This window comes from Mangifera indica, chromosome 11 (assembly GCF_011075055.1).
Source record: "Mangifera indica cultivar Alphonso chromosome 11, CATAS_Mindica_2.1, whole genome shotgun sequence".
NCBI classification, from domain to species: Eukaryota; Viridiplantae; Streptophyta; class Magnoliopsida; order Sapindales; family Anacardiaceae; genus Mangifera; species Mangifera indica.
In genome coordinates, this window is record NC_058147.1 from 740,843 (window position 1) to 757,294 (window position 16,452).

Here is a 16,452-nt window from a genome sequence, read left to right on the forward strand (position 1 = left end):
AAGTTACAGCCAGCTGCATGTTATTGAGAAAGTGATCATGCTTTTCAATACAGGTAATCGATGTTGCAATTATGCTTTTCAATCTATTGACTTCAATTACTTAAGGGTTTTATAGAGCAACCTTATTTCAGTTTGTATGGTTTTTGTCATGTATATAAACGGATGCTGATGCTGCCACAGCTGCTGGCACTGATCATGGAGATCCGGGTCATCCGAGTACTGTCCCTGCTGTGGCTTCAGGTGATGGTTTGGGAGCTTCAGTGACTTGGTAGAAATGGACCATTGGATTTGTTTGAAGCATGTTCCAAGGTAAGCTTTCTATTGCCCAATTGCTTTTAATCTTTTGGTTCAGAACTGGTGCATGTACAAATTTTTGCCTTTGAATCCGTTCTTTAAAGGATTTTACTGTTCCATTAAAATAATTACTGTGGAAGCATTAGGATAACACTGTCAGTCATAGGCAGATTTTAGTTGAGTCTAATCTAAATAATAGTTAATTTAAGATTGACTTATAATATTCAGTTTGAGTTTACTTAAATCAGTAAACAACACATCATAGGGTTATTAGCCGAATAAATAATAAAACAAAAAAATAAATAATACCATTTTTAGTGAACGTTTAGCTTAAAACAGTTTAGTTTAAATCAACCCCAAATCATATCTTTCTTTAGTGACCTAATGTGCGAAAATAATTTAGAGAAATTCTTTTGTTTTCATCTCATACTTGTATAGTTTTATAAAGTATTTTCTTCTTCAAATTCAACTTTGTTTGACCCACTAATACATTAAATAGTTAATGTGTAAAATCTTAAGTATGAAGTGAAAAGATACAGATTCATTTTCACACTCTAACAAATGACTTGAATGCACACATTAATTTGTTCTAATAAACCTTGTATTTGAGTGGGAGGTCTTGGTGATGTGTTCTTGGGTATGTCTCCCTAGGATTTATTAACATGACAATTGGTAAACCTTGAGAAAACTTGTATTGAGCCAAGTATTAGGGTTCGGTTTCATGAACATTTGAGTGCAAACTTGACTTGGAATTAGTTTAAATTTAAGTTATTTCCAAGTTTGAAAGTAGGGAAGGCGATGAGCTAAGTAGAGGACAAATACCATAATTCTTGTCCTTATCTTCATCTTAGCGAGTAAAATATTTTTTCGTCTCTGTCTCAACCATCGTTCCTGATACAAAAATAATAAAAAATCTCCGTCTTCTCCCTACAGAAAAATTTCTCTCCTCTTACATTTTCCGTCCTCGTTAGAAAATCCTCCTCCCATTACTCTTATCATCCCTATTAGAAAAATATTATAATTTTTTATTAAATATTAAGATATGTTTATAATAATGCAAAATTTATAAATAATAATTTAATATTTAAAAGTATAAGAGATTGATAGGAAAGTGAACATATCAAAAAAGTAACAAATTAGAAATATATTTATCTGTATATTCTATAAAATATATTTTAATTATCTATATTTTTATTATAATTTTATTAAATAATTCTCTCTCTACATGAGAAAAGATAAACTAAAAACTTATTTTAAAATATTTGATTGCTATCGTTATTTTAGAATTTAGATTATATAAATCATACCAAACCCTAACTCGAGATGGACTGTGTCCAACACTGCTCCCATGAGATTTTTGTGAAGAAAGTTTTTGAACTTGAATTTTGATATTTCCATGAAAAATATCATTTAGAATATTTTTCTTGAAAATTATATATATTCTCAAATATAAAATCATGGGGGCCAAACAAAGTAGGCGTGTGGCTAAGCTGAGCTCACGTCCATACTAATCTTATGACACTGACCTCACGAAATAATCCAAAACTGCACTTCAACTTTATCTCCTTGCCACTTTTCTGGGTTTAGCTGCACACGTTTCAATGCATTTAGCATACGTGGCATCGTCATAATTGGTCCACGTCACTAATCTCCATTAGTGGTTACCAATTCCTGCGTAGAAAACACCAAAACCCAGGATAAGGAACCGCCGGTCTGTGGCGTCCTTATTTATTTTCTTATTATTTCTCACCGTAAATATTTATATAATATTTGAAAAATCATATCTCGGATGGGTCCTCCTTTTATCAACTTCCAAATATCGGGCGAGATTTCTTATCTCGGTTCACGAGAATTTGCCTTACGTAATAAGAATTTCAAAACACAATTTTAGATTATTACGAATTTATAGGGGCGGACAATTTTCTTGAGGTTTGGTTACATTCAAACAATTAATTATTTCACTGTCACTTCAAACTCACATAAAAATCTCAAAATTTAAATTTATTTAGTCTGATTATTAAATTATTTAAAAAATTATTAAAAAACATTAGATAAAAAAAATATTATTGGATTATGTTCAGTTTATAAAAGATCCAATAGAATATAATTTAATTAACAAATCGATTACTTAAATATGATTCAAATTATAATTTGTATGGAAAAAAAATTCAAAAAATTTATCCTCACTGAAGATTTGATGTAAATATAAACTTTCATTTACGAAATTTTAAAAATTTAAACACTCAACTGTTATTCAACTTTTATTAAAATTTTTTTGTTAATATTAAAAGTAAAATAATTTTTATTTAACCTCTAAACTTTAAAAGTTTATATCATTTCTTCTTTGATTTAAAAAAATTAATAATTTTCCTCTAATATTAAGTTTTAAAAAGTTACAATTTTTCCTTTATAGATTAGAAACCTGTCTGATGAATTTTTAGTAAATGGTGACTACTCTCTCTCTTTCTTTGACAAATTTTCTCCTGACGATATTGCCTATATGAAGGTGTTATTCAAACAAAATTTTTATTTGGATTCATTCATTAAGAAAGAACGTTAGAAGGAGAGAGAGTAGCTATCATTGGATAGAAATTTGTCAAATTATTTTTCCAAACCTTAGGAGAAAAATAAAAACTTTTTAAACTTAATTTTATAAAAAATGGTTAGTTTTTTAAACTAAAGAAATGATATAAATTTTTATATTTTTTAATATTAATAATTATTCTTAATATTAATTAAAAATTTTAATAAAAATTAAATAATAAATTGAGTTTTCAAAATCTCACATATAAAATTTTGTGTCTGCACCAAACCGTAGGATAGAATAAATCTTTTGGAACAAAAAAAATTAACCTAAATTTGTTTGGTACCGGTTAATGCACTTATCCAAATTATTAATTCTCATTATTTTATATATATATATATATATATATATATATATATATATTTATTTATTTATTTATTTATTTATTCGTGGGAGATTGGCGAGTAAATGAGATGAACATATCGAGATTTTTTGTCTTAAGTATTGACTGTTTGTTCACGAAGATAACGGCTAAGGCCTTGCATGACTTCTGAGGCTGGCAAAAATAGAAGCGCGAGCCACAAGCGCTTATAAATAATATTGAATTGGACATCGAGCTTTGATTGCCACACAGTGAACTTTCATTGCGTCATTTTTCTTTGTTCATTCTTCCGATCGCGCGCTGCTATGGATCCCTACAGGGTATTACTTCTTATAGCTTAATCTTGTTATTATTGAATCTGATCAATCAATTGATTGCTTGCCTCGGTTTCAGACTATTGTTCCACTTGCTTCATTTTCAATTTCTTGATTCTTTTTTAGGGTCTTTTTAGTCCATTATTTCTGAGATGAAATTTAGGAGGAAGATATTAACAGTTCAAAAAGTCGAAATCGTTGTCGTTTTGATTGCTCGTTTCGGTTGCATACTGATCGTTCCACTGGCTTCCTTCCAATTAATTGTAATTTTGAATCAATTAGTTGATCGATGTCTTTTATTTTTTTATCTCTTTAAAATCTAGATTATTTTTTAAAAAAATCAAATTGTGCTGTTATTTATTATAGTTTATTTAATTCATTATTAATTCTTTTAGGGTTTTTTTAGTTCGTTAATTCTGAGATGAAATTTAGGACAAAGATATGAAGGGATTAACAAGGCAAAATCGTTGTCTTTTGTATTGTAGTTTGATTAATTCCTAAGAAATTGAAGATAAAGTCATTCGATTACTTGTTTTTCCATTACTTTTATGCCCTTATGATGTTCTAATTTTTAACTTTCTTTCTTTGCTGTGTTTTTCTTAATGATAATACAGCACGTGCCTTCAAGCGCTCACAATTCCACCTACTTTACTACTAATTATGGTGCTCCTGTCTGGAACAACAACTCTTCATTGACCGTTGGACCTAGAGGTATTCACTATTCAGCCTCCTATTAAAATAGTCCTCATCATTATCATCTTTGATATTTTATGCTGTAAGTTGTAATTGAAAGTAATCACTGTGTATTCCCAATGTTGCATGTAGTAGGTTATGTTATCTGTTGTCAGTCTAAAAAATGATTTGATGAAGTCTTTTTTAATATAGAGTGATAATTTTTTTTCTGAAAATATTTATTAAAATGTAATTTTTAGCTGGGGTTATCTTTAGGGATGTTGTACTGGAGTCATTTAGAAGTGCTGTAAACTACCAGGCAAAGAAATATGTTGTATTTATATCTATGATTTTAAAGTTGTTTGCATTTTTTTTGCATATTTCTAAAAATTTATAGTTCAGAGATTTGAGTTGCTTCAATTTGACAGGCCCAATCCTCCTTGAGGATTACCATCTGGTGGAGAAACTTGCCAACTTTGACAGGGAAAGGATTCCAGAACGTGTTGTCCATGCCAGGGGAGCCAGTGCTAAGGGTTTCTTTGAGGTTACCCATGATCTTTCTCACCTCACTTGTGCTGATTTTCTTCGAAGTCCTGGGGTTCAGACACCTGTCATTGTTCGGTTCTCCACTGTTATCCATGAGCGTGGCAGCCCTGAAACCCTGAGGGATCCAAGAGGATTTGCAGTGAAGTTTTACACCAGAGAGGTGAGAGTCTCTTTTTCACTAATATATATTCGATTGTTGGCATTTGCTCCCTCACTGGGGATCTTAGAGACAATGATGCATTGGCCAATAAATATCTGTGTTTAGGGGTACATGTACCTAAAGTATTACAAACTGCTGTCAAAATCTTTCAATACAAAAATGAGAATTCTGGAAAACAAGATGATTTAGCCTTACTTTGTAACCAGAATTCTGAAGCTTTTATACAGTCATTATTCTCATCATTTGATATTTTTTTTTTTCCCTTGTGAATTCAGATGGTCTTACTTTGAACCTTTTTCCTTTTGAATTCAGGGTAATTTTGATCTTGTGGGAAACAACTTCCCTGTGTTTTTCATTCGTGATGGAATAAAATTCCCAGACATGGTCCATTCTCTTAAACCAAACCCAAAGTCACACATCCAAGAAAATTGGAGGATACTTGACTTCTTCTCCCACCACCCAGAAAGCTTGCACATGTTCACATTCCTTTTTGATGATGTGGGTGTACCTCAAGATTATAGGCACATGGAAGGTGCAGGTGTTAACACTTACACTTTGATCAATAAGGCTGGAAAAGCACACTTGGTGAAGTTTCATTGGAAGCCCACTTGTGGAGTCAAGTGTCTATTGGAGGATGAAGCAATCAAGGTTGGAGGAGCTAATCACAGCCATGCTACTCAAGATCTTTATGACTCTATTGCTGCTGGAAACTATCCTGAGTGGAAGCTCTTCATTCAGATTATTGATCCCGATCATGAGGACAAATTTGACTTTGATCCACTTGATGTAACCAAGACATGGCCTGAGGATATCATTCCCCTGCAGCCCGTTGGCCGTTTGGTCTTGAATAAGAACATTGATAACTTCTTTGCTGAAAATGAACAGCTTGCATTTTGCCCTGGTATTGTGGTTCCTGGTGTCTACTATTCAAATGATAAGTTGCTCCAAACTAGGATCTTCTCATATTCTGATACTCAAAGGCACCGTCTGGGACCAAATTATCTCCAGCTTCCAGTTAATTCACCTAAGTGTGCTCATCACAACAATCACTATGACGGTTTCATGAATTTCATGCACAGGGATGAAGAGGTACTTAGTTTTGGAGAAAAAAGTATTAAAATTAACGGCTGATTACTGCCCTTGGATTGTTGTGCTTGCTTAATGCTTGAGTTTTGTATTTTGTTCTAACCAGGTGCTTTATGATGGTTCATTTTAGGTTGATTATTTCCCTTCAAGGTATGATCCTGTTCGTCATGCTGAGAGATATCCCATTCCTTCTAATATCTGCACTGGAAGTCGTGAGAAGGTGAAGCCTTTTTTAATTAGATTCTTTCTGATGTGTTCACCTTTGTTAGGTTCATGGTTGTTCAGTGGCATTCTCATGAGATTGGACTGTTCATTGAACTTTATAGAGTTGTTGATTGAAGGGTCTGATTGGTGGATAAACATGAAATTTTACCTTTAAAAGCTGATTTTGCTGAATTTTATGGTACTGCAGTGCATAATCCCCAAGGAAAACAACTTCAAACAACCTGGAGAGAGATACCGTTCCTGGGATCCAGACAGGTAAAATCCATGTGTTTGCCATGTTTTTAAAACTTCGAAGTAGTTTTGTAACTAGTACACTGGTATAATTTGAACTTTTTTTTCCATCCTAATTATTTTTAGGCAAGAACGATTCATCTGCCGATGGGTTGATGCTTTATCTGATAAACGTGTCACTCATGAGATCCGCAGCATATGGATTTCATACTGGAGTCAGGTTAGACTACCATGCCTTTCAAATATCGGCTTATAAATGGCAATACATTTTCTTCTTACTTGATATTAAATTATTATATGATTACAGGCGGACAAGTCACTGGGTCAGAAGATAGCATCTCGTCTCAATGTGAGGCCAAGCTTTTAAAGGTGACACCGAGGTGGACTGTTTTGATTCTCAGAGAGTGAGCGAGGAGTAAATGGTAAAGATGGCTGCTGTTTAAAGAATGTTTTTTATTTGGTGGTGTGGTACGATGTAATACTAAAGAGATTACAGACTATTATTTTGTGTACCCCTGGACTAAATGTTCTACTAATAATTACCGGGATGTACTGGTTAAAGTACCTTCTTATCTAAAATTGCCCAGTCATTTGTATTTCTCCTTTTGGTAGATCCGCCTTCTATGAGGGATGATACTTCTATAAATAATCTTCTATTAATAATACTATTCGAATGTAGATGATTCGGCAGAATCCTCTTCCCAAGTAGGGAAGTGACATTTGCTAGCTCGTGGTATTTGGAAGGGTAAAAAGACCTGGCATAGAATCCTTTGGTGTTGTAGCAATCAGTCTATTCTGGGTTGTGTATCAACCCAATCACGGTGGCGATGGCTTGATTGATGGTTGAATTAAAAATAGATTAAATAAATATTAAAACAATATCAATCAAACAAAACTGTGATGGGATTGTATGTGGTGTAATTCATTACCTGGCTACAATATAATATATATTCAATCAATTGTATTGTGGTGGTATGGTGCATTCCCTTGCGTGCTTTAAACATTGACAAGGCGTTTAAAACTAATTAAAGCTTTAAACAAGATTCCGACCAAACTAAAATGACTAATTAAGCCTTAAACATTGATTCATATTAGAGTAACGACAATCGTAGGCAATATTTGACAATTAGTGTATTCATAGCCCTAATCAGTGTAGGTGGATCTGTATAAACTGACTCTCTACTTTGGCTTCATCTGGATTTGTACTGGTAGATATGAAAATGTTGCAGAAATTGTTGAAGGAGATGGTTGCACTTGAAATAATTCCCCCCCGAGCTTGACTTATTGATAAAAATTATGATTTATCCATTAAGTGGAAAAGTGTCTTCAAATCACTCTTCCTAACATGTAATGCTTGGTGGACCATAGAAGAATTCATAATAACTTATTTAGATCCCACTAGAATCTCGATTTAATGAAATCAGCCTAGGTTTCTAAAATTTACAATATAAGGGTGATTTCAGAAATTTTTATGATAATGGGAGTGATATTGAATTGCATCAAAGATTGGTGGGGTTGTGGCAATTAATTCTAAAAGAAAATGCCTTAATAAATTTTGCCTTTGCAATTCTATATTATCTTAAAAATTTGACCCTTTTTGAATTTAACTTCCTTTTTTTTTTTAATTTTCAGTTAATCACTATCTAACCAAATTTCCATAAGGTCGTTCTAGCTTAGACTCCACCAAAGTCTTAGTCTGCCATTCGATCGCCTAAAGGAATGGAGAAGAAATCAAGAGGCAGAGCTAGAGTTAGATTTTCCAATTGAAAATTCGTTACAAAAGTTGTACCTTGACAATGTGAACTGTGAAGAGAGGCGAGGTAGGGTTTAATGTTAACTGTGAACAATGAAAAAAAAGATGCGAAAATGTTTGTTGAAATTAGGTTTTTAACATTGGTTAGGTTGCGTTAATGGATTTACGAATGTTATCAAACTCAAACTAAAAAAATCAGTTTTACCAATACCTTAACTGGTTTTTTTTTTTTTTTTAACTTTTAATCTCATTATCTGTTTAGAATCTTTAAATCGAATGAAAATATATGTATAAATAAGTTTTAATAATTTATTTATACTATGATTATGATGATTTTTTTAAAGGCCAAAGGGCTTCCTCCCCCCCCCCCCCCCCCCCCCCCCCCAAGTTTTAGTGGATTTTCAAAGTCATACTGCAAGGTTTGAAAAACTAAAAGTTTCACCCATAGAGTAACTACTGTTAAAAGAGATAAAGGTAAAATCGTTATTTCATTAATAATATTAAAAAAATATAAAATTTATTATGTTTTTCCCTAACAATTTTAAAAACTAACAAATTCATCCCTATCTAAAAGTTTATAACTTTTAAAAATAACATTCCTCCAAAATCTAAAGTTTTTTTCCAAAGACTCTCCAACCACCGGAGAAAGGGTTTCAATCTACTATCTCACTAGCTACCTCCGAAGCTTCCAGATGACCCACCGAAGACGTATCTTTGTTGATTCCAGAAGAGTCGATGAAGACCCATCTTCATCGACTCTGTTGATTCTTTTGGAATTGATGAAGATTTTGTTGACTTAAACGAATCGACGCGTCTTCTTTGATTCGTTTGGAATCAATGAAGACATGTCTTTGTCACCTTTTCTTATGTCGAAGTGTGAAGATCTGGTGGTAGACAAGATAATGGGTTGAAGTGTTGTCGTTGGTTGCCAAAGATGGTGGTCAAAGAATATCTGAAAAATAATCCCTAGGATTTGGGGGGAAAAATATTATTTTTAAAAGTAAAAAAACTTTAAATAAGGATGAAATTGTTAATTTTTAAAATTATAAGGTGAAAAGATAATTAATTTTATATTTTTTAAAATTATTGATAAAATAACGATTTCATCTTTGACTTTTTTAACAAGGCCAAAGGACTATTTCCCACCCAAGGTATGTTGCATTCTCAAGTTTCCCTCCTTTAACTTTGATAATCTCAAATATCTATCAATGAGCAGTTAAAATTAATGGTAGTAAGAGTAAAATCGTTATTTTCTCTATAATATTAAAAATAAACTAAAATATAATCTCTTGTTGCTTCCTTAAACTTTAAAAACTAAAAGTTTTCCGCAGCCTAAGTTTTAAAAAATGACAATTTCACCCTAGGGTTTTGTTTTGAAATTTCAAGTGTCATCTCTGGCTCCATTGCCTGCGGTCTCTCCCTCTCGAAGCATCATCTCCCTCTGGTGGCCTTTCTCCTCCTATTTGGACGTCTGATCGGCATCGAAGGAGCAGTGAAAAACGAAGAGCTTCGTTGGGGAAGACGAACCCAAACAAAGACAAAGTTGTCGTCTTCTCAGAGGTCTTCTTCTGGGAAGACAATCGTCTTCCCAGACAAAGACGATAGCTTCGTCTTCGTCTTCGTCTTCTCCGATGAAGTTCTTCGTCTTCTACCGCTCCTCCAATATCAATCGGACATCCAAATGGGAGGAGAGAGACCACTGGAATGAGAGGATGCTTCGAGAGGGAGAGACTGTCGGTAATGGAGTTGAAGATTTCAAAACGAAACTCTAGGATGAAACTATCATTTTTTAAACTTAGACTAGAAAAAACTTTCAGTTTTTAAAGTTTAGGAGGACAAAAAGATATAAAATTTTAAAGAGTTAGGGTTATGTTAATTTTAACTGTTATGGGTGAGTATTTGAGATTATCAAAGTTAAAGAAAAAAACTTGAAAATGTAATATACCTTCGTGGGAAATAATTCTTTGGCCTTTTAACAAAAATTGACCTATGAACAAGATTTTCAGTTTTTCAAATCTTACCAATATAATTTTGAGAACTCCTAAATCTTTGGCTTTCCTTTGGCCTTTTTTAAATCATGATTTGTCTGCAGATTTTTGGAAACCCGTTAGTGAGATGGCCATGAAAAGTTCGACAAAGTATAAAAAGATTTGAGACTTGAATTAAAGGCGATGCAATCAAATTTGTGAGGCTCTTCTCAGCGCCAGTCGTACACCAGTTGTTTTGTCAGTATTTTACACTTCATAGTGGTGAATAAACTTAAAATAAGAAAAAAAAAAAGGGAAAGCCGTGGGTGAGCATCTAAACAGACGAAAGTGGTATACCCGTCACCTCCATTTTTTACTATTTTGTTTGGACGATTCTGATTCCTCTCGTATTAAATAAATGCATTAAAATAATATTAATGTCAAATTGGATCAGCAAAAAGATGGAGTTCTGGGCATTGTTGCACCCAATCTGCAAGCTCTTAAAGCCGTGCAAGTGCTTAAGAGTTTTGACTTTACAGCGAGTATCCCAAAGTTCAAAATGTGAGTTTTTATCCAGGTGGGGTCACAGTTACACGATAGAATCATCATCTTCTTCCCTCAGAAATTGCCTGGCATCACTAGGAGTGTAATATTTACAAGATAATTGCTATAACAAAAGGGTTCTTTCTTGTGGAGGAGGGACACACCCTTCAAAACTTTTTATGAGGTGGTTGTTATTCGTGTTCCTGCTTCTCAGAAAATATTTCTGACCATTTTTAAAACAAAGACGCATCTGGGTATCTTCAGGAATCACTACGTAGTGAGTTATTCTTTCTGTTTCTTCTCCTTCATTTATTTTGTTTTGTTTTCGGTTATAAATTTTATTACTGTTCTTATCATGAATGGTTATTTTTTAAATGTTTTTGGGTGTTCCCTTTTGTCAGAAGTGAGAAATATATTGTCGGAAAATGTTCAACGAATCCTTGGAATTGTTGATTTTGCGGTTTGACTGATATTGGATGCAATAGGCATCAATTCTTTCTTATTATTTTAGTTAAATGATTTCCTTCTTCTGATTCTGTGATTTAGTATCTAAACTTTTGTGTTCTGTTCTGTATGGGTAACAAGATTGTTTTTAGAAAAGATCAACATGGAAGATAGTCCTTTTTCGCCTGGTACAATGCTCGGTGGTCCACTGGATTCTGCTATGGACTTGGACTACATGGATGAATTGTTCTCAAAAGGATGCTGGCTTGAAACTATTGATGGATCTGAGTTCCCTCATCCTAGTCCCTCTTTGTCTACTTCCTTCTTTGACTCATCTTTTCCTTTTCCTGCTTTAGAGACTATCAATGGCAATACAATCTCAAGCACCAGCGAATCTCAACGGGGAAACCAAGAAGAAAAACAGAAACTGTTTTTGCTGGGAAATTCACCTTTGATTGATCCCCAAGGAAGAACTCCTCTTAATACTCAATCTCTGAGCCAGAGCATGGTTCCTGTTGATGGAAGCCTTAGAGAATTAGAAAATAACATTACTGAACGTTCTGAAATAAGCAGAAGGTGGTGGATTGGGCCCATGGCAAATCCAGGACCTGCTGCTACTGTAATGGAGAGATTAATATGGACACTTGGGCGCATTAAAGATTTTGCAAGTCACAATGATGTCCTAATTCAATTATGGGTGCCTGTAAATAGAGCTAATAGACGTGTCTTGACTACATATGAACAACCTTTCCAACTTGACCCCAACTGTCAGAGGCTTGCAAAGTACAGGGACATCTCTGTTGACTATATTTTTTCTGCGGAGGAGGACACCAATGATGTGGTGGGATTGCCTGGTCGGGTTTTCTTGGGTAAGGTTCCTGAGTGGACTCCTGATGTCCAATTCTTTCTAGGTGATGAGTATCTACGAGTTTGTCATGCTCAACAGTGTGATGTTCACGGAACCCTTGCCGTTCCTGTTTTTGAACAAGGCAGTAGGACTTGCTTGGGTGTTATTGAGGTTGTGATGACGACCAGGAAGATTAAGTATCGATCTGAACTTGAAAATGTTTGCAAAGCACTTGAGGTCCTATTTCTTACATTAGATTATTTATATTAATTTTCCCTCTCTCCTTTTTTTTTTTTTTTTTTTTTGGCGTTCAGTCCTGCATTTTACTTTGGCAAGTTTGTTATTAAAAATGCTGCATCATAATGTTATGTGGGTATTGATGAACAAATACCGTGGGTGAGGTTAAATTATAAAAATGAATGTCCTCTCGTTTTCCTGCATGAATTAAGCTATTGTTATTGTTACAGTTCTATTAGTCAAGCTTTCAGTAAATGTACGTTAAAATTTGTTTTTATGTTCTTTTTTTGGTCTTTTGTGTACTGAGGTTATTATTGGTTCTCCAACATTTGAGTTGCTCTGCTACATTTTTCTCTAAATCAACAACTGATCTTGGGTAGTTGTCATCAAATTAAGAATCTTCTGTATGATCCCTTAAAGTGTGCTGGTATCTAAATCTTGTTTATCTGATTGAACTAAATTATTCATATGCAGGCTGTTGGTCTTAGGAGCTCTGAGGCCCTTAATGTTCAAAGCATAAAGGTAATTTGATAAGGATTTTGTTGCAAATTAATTAAAAGATACTTTTTCTTTTTGTGGTCATGTGTAAAGTTCTCTGTTTATCAGGCATGTGGGATATCATACCAAGCTGCCTTACCTGAGATCCAAGAGGTCTTGAGATGTGCTGGTGAGACTTACCGATTGCCTTTAGCTCAGACTTGGGTCCCGTGTGTCCAACAGGGTAAAGGGGGTTGCTGGCACTCAAATGGAAACATTCATTGTGTTTCCACTGTAGATCATGTTTACCATGTTGCAGATCCTGATATGAAGGGTTTTCATGAGGCTTGCTCTGAGCATCACTTGTTAAAAGGTCAAGGTGTGGCTGGGGGAGCATTTATGACAAACCAACCTTGCTTCTCAACTAACATAACTTCCTTTAAAAAGACCGAGTATCCTCTCTCTCACCTTGCAAAGATATTTGGGTTGTGTGGCGCTGTTGCAATACGACTGCGGAGCATCCATACTGGTACAGCTGACTTTGTCTTGGAGTTCTTCTTGCCCAAGGGTTGCACGGATCTTGAAGAGCAGACGAAGATGCTTAATTCTTTGTCTGTCATCATTGAGCAGGTTTGTCAAAGCTTACGGGTTATAACAAACAAGGAGCTGGAGGAAGAAACTGGTTTGCCTATTAGTGAAGTGATTGTCTCTTCAGATAGAGGAAAGATGTTAAATGTAGATACCCATTTAGAAAAGTATTCTCAGGAAAATTCATCCTCAGCAGCCTGTGTCATGGGGGTCCAAAAAAATTGTGACAACTCATTAAACCAAACAGCAAAACCAAGAGCAGTATCTAATGAAAAATTGTTGGAAGTTAGGGAACAAGAAGAAGACGTTAACCAAAAAGGGAGTGTTGAACATTGTGGAGATTCTAATTCTGGTGAAGGTAGCTTCTCAAGTGTGGCTATGGGTAAAACTGGAGAGAAGAGGCGTACCAAGGCAGAGAAACTTATCAACTCACAAGTTCTTCGGCAATACTTTTCTGGGAGCCTGAAAGATGCTGCTAAGAGTATTGGTGGTAAGCATTATGACAGTGATATAATAGTTAATTTGGTGTTCTAATCATAGTATTTGTTTGAGTAGGAGATAAACACATGTTATTCCTTCATAAAATTGGCTAATATTAAAAGAAAATTCTACAGATATGGGATAAACCTCAATCAAGGGAAGTGGGATTTTTTTCCCTTTTTGTCTTAACTAGTAATGCTTGTATGTATGGTCATACCATTATGCATTGCTCAAAAAGTTTCTGTGCTGTTCAAGTAAATCATTGTTGTCAACAAAAAATTTTTTGCCTTACCTTTACTTGTGGTAGTTCTAAAGCTATGGTGTTATACTTAGGGGTGGACTCGAACAAGTCAAACTTGAGTTGGAGCTCTAGCTTGAATTTGGTTCATTGGTCTTTTCAACGACATTATATTAATTCGCACGAGCTTGAACTAGAAATTATAGGTTTGAGTTGAGCTTGAGCCAACCCTATCTTTGGCTCGAATCGAATCCATCTTTAATTATGTTGGTTAAAATGAACAAACCAATAGCACTGTGGATATACTTTCAATAAAGTTGTTTGTATAGTGTTTCTCTGGAATAAGTTCAATGCCTAAGAGTTAACTAAAGTTAGTATTGATTGCATTATACAATAAAGATCTTTTTATTTTGACAATGTGAATAATGTTAAGCTTCTACTATTTATCTTTTTATTTTGACATTTGTATCTCTTTGTAATTCTCAGTTTGCCCAACGACCTTGAAAAGAATATGTAGGCAACATGGGATAAAACGTTGGCCTTCCCGAAAAATCAAGAAGGTTGGGCGTTCTTTGCAGAAACTCCAACATGTGATTGACTCTGTTCAAAAAGGAACTGGTGCTTACCAAATTGGTTCTTTCTATTCAAACTTCCCAGAATTGTCTTCGTCATATGTATCAAGAACTAGTCGTTTTACAACTTCTGTGCCAACCGATTGTCTCAAGCCAACAAGTCTGCAGCCGAAAGGTGGCATTTGTAGCCACAAAGCAGCAAAATCACTCTCTTATAGTCAGAGTTCCGGTTCCAGCCATTCCTGTTCCAGTGGGATTCAGAAGCACCTTTCTGCAAACAGTGTTACTGGTTTTGAAGATCCTGTAGTTGGAGAGAGCTCTGACAATGTTGTGTTGAAGAGGGTCAGAAGTGAAGCAAGGCTGCATGCTTCGAATCAAGGACTGAAGTTGTTGCCGAGGTCAAAAAGCCACAAATCTCTTACTGAACGGCCAATTTTGAAGACTCTTCCTTCCTTGCCGGAAAATTGTGGCCAGATATCCCAAGAGGTTGACATGCTGAGAGTAAAAGTCACCTTCAAAGACGAGAAGATAAGACTCCGCATGCAAGATAATTGGAAATTCAAAGATTTAGTACAAGAAATTGCAAGGCGGTTTGGCATCGATAACATGAGCATATATGATCTTAAGTACTTAGATGATGACGGTGAATGGGTCTTATTAACATGTGATGCTGATTTAGAGGAGTGTATTGATATATATCGATTGTTGCAGAGCCACACAATTAAACTCTCTCTGCAACCTTCTCATCATCTTTCGGAAAAGGTTATTGGGTAGCAGAAGCTCTTCTTGATCCTATGAAGAATTGAACGGTTAAGGAATTTATTGGCTGTCCACCAAAACAGTCTCCAAATGGCACAAGGCTTGAAGCTGGCGAACAATTTGGCATAGTATGTTATAATCAGGCCATAACAGTTTTGGAATGAGAGTAAGTCAAAGCAGTGTTTTAAAACCTTTAATCTATCATGAAGTTCAAGAGTGAAGAATCAAACGGAGTTCATTAGGTAAGGGGTATGTATCACATTCCCCCATATCACAATTCTGTTTTGTTAAATATTGTATTAATGTTCATCTAATCAATCACCAATCTGTCGGTCGGTCAGATCAATCAAGACCTTGTTCAGGTATGAAGTGGAATTTTCTTAATCCTTAATTCATAAGGACTATTCCAGGACATGACAACATGAGTGTTCTAGAATTAGGTAACTCCACTTTCTAATTTAGTTTGTCATTGCATGAAGCTCCAATTTATGAGCTTCTTAGTGGATTGTTTATTTGCCCATCTCCTGTTATGTTTTACATTGGTGAGTTGAATAGAGAAGCAATCTATGCACATGGTGAAAGATGAATTTGCTGCCAAATCCGGTGTCGTATTGCGTATAAAACATACTGCTGACGTATCTCTATTATGGTGTTCTAAGAGATACTGCATATTCAAGCTCAAAATGCATAATCAACTGAATTTCTCTATGCTCATATAATTGTCTTCGTTTTAGATGGGATTCATTTATTCTGACCAATGTTTTCATAGAGGATGAGGTCTTGCCCTATCAAAGGGTTGGTCTCGTCTTTCCCTATCCTATTAACTGTCAAACCGGATATCAACACTATTGATATAACATAGGATCAAAGCAAAATATTCCCTTTCAACATTATAAACAGCAAATAGAATTGTGGTCTGACCCGAAGTTCTTCTAAAATTCTTGTATTCAATATCTCAGTACGTTCCTATTATTTTAGTTCTGCATATGGAGTATTATCCTTTACAAACTATGTACTTATGAAAAAGTATTGTTAAATAAAATGGTAATGTTGCATGCATAAATTTTATTGAAATAAAAATGCTATAATAAAGATATTTTAGATTTAAAATGA

The 16,452-nt window shown here is 34.6% G+C and overlaps 2 protein-coding genes across 3 annotated transcripts; both read left to right on the forward strand.

Moving 5' to 3' along the window:
• The first annotated feature begins 3,359 nt into the window (after positions 1 to 3,359).
• On the forward strand, positions 3,360 to 7,013 carry LOC123229553 (catalase isozyme 1). 2 transcript variants are annotated; one of them, XM_044655447.1, is made up of 8 exons: positions 3,360 to 3,520; positions 4,129 to 4,225; positions 4,615 to 4,892; positions 5,205 to 5,981; positions 6,109 to 6,198; positions 6,391 to 6,458; positions 6,561 to 6,654; positions 6,742 to 7,013. In XM_044655447.1, exons 1-8 carry the CDS (start codon positions 3,506 to 3,508, stop codon positions 6,799 to 6,801), a joined length of 1,479 nt encoding a protein of 492 aa, XP_044511382.1. In that variant the 5' UTR covers positions 3,360 to 3,505; the 3' UTR covers positions 6,802 to 7,013. The 2 variants fall into 2 exon arrangements, with proteins under 2 accessions (XP_044511382.1, XP_044511381.1); XM_044655446.1 differs by lacking the exon at positions 3,360 to 3,520 and adding an exon at positions 3,652 to 3,777.
• Positions 7,014 to 10,487: 3,474 nt separating this feature from the next.
• On the forward strand, positions 10,488 to 15,926 carry LOC123229833 (protein NLP4-like). The gene is made up of 6 exons (XM_044655814.1): positions 10,488 to 10,505; positions 10,609 to 10,974; positions 11,283 to 12,225; positions 12,700 to 12,747; positions 12,832 to 13,780; positions 14,495 to 15,926. Exons 3-6 carry the CDS (start codon positions 11,305 to 11,307, stop codon positions 15,352 to 15,354), a joined length of 2,778 nt encoding a protein of 925 aa, XP_044511749.1. The 5' UTR covers positions 10,488 to 10,505; positions 10,609 to 10,974; positions 11,283 to 11,304; the 3' UTR covers positions 15,355 to 15,926.
• The last annotated feature ends 526 nt before the right edge of the window (positions 15,927 to 16,452 follow it).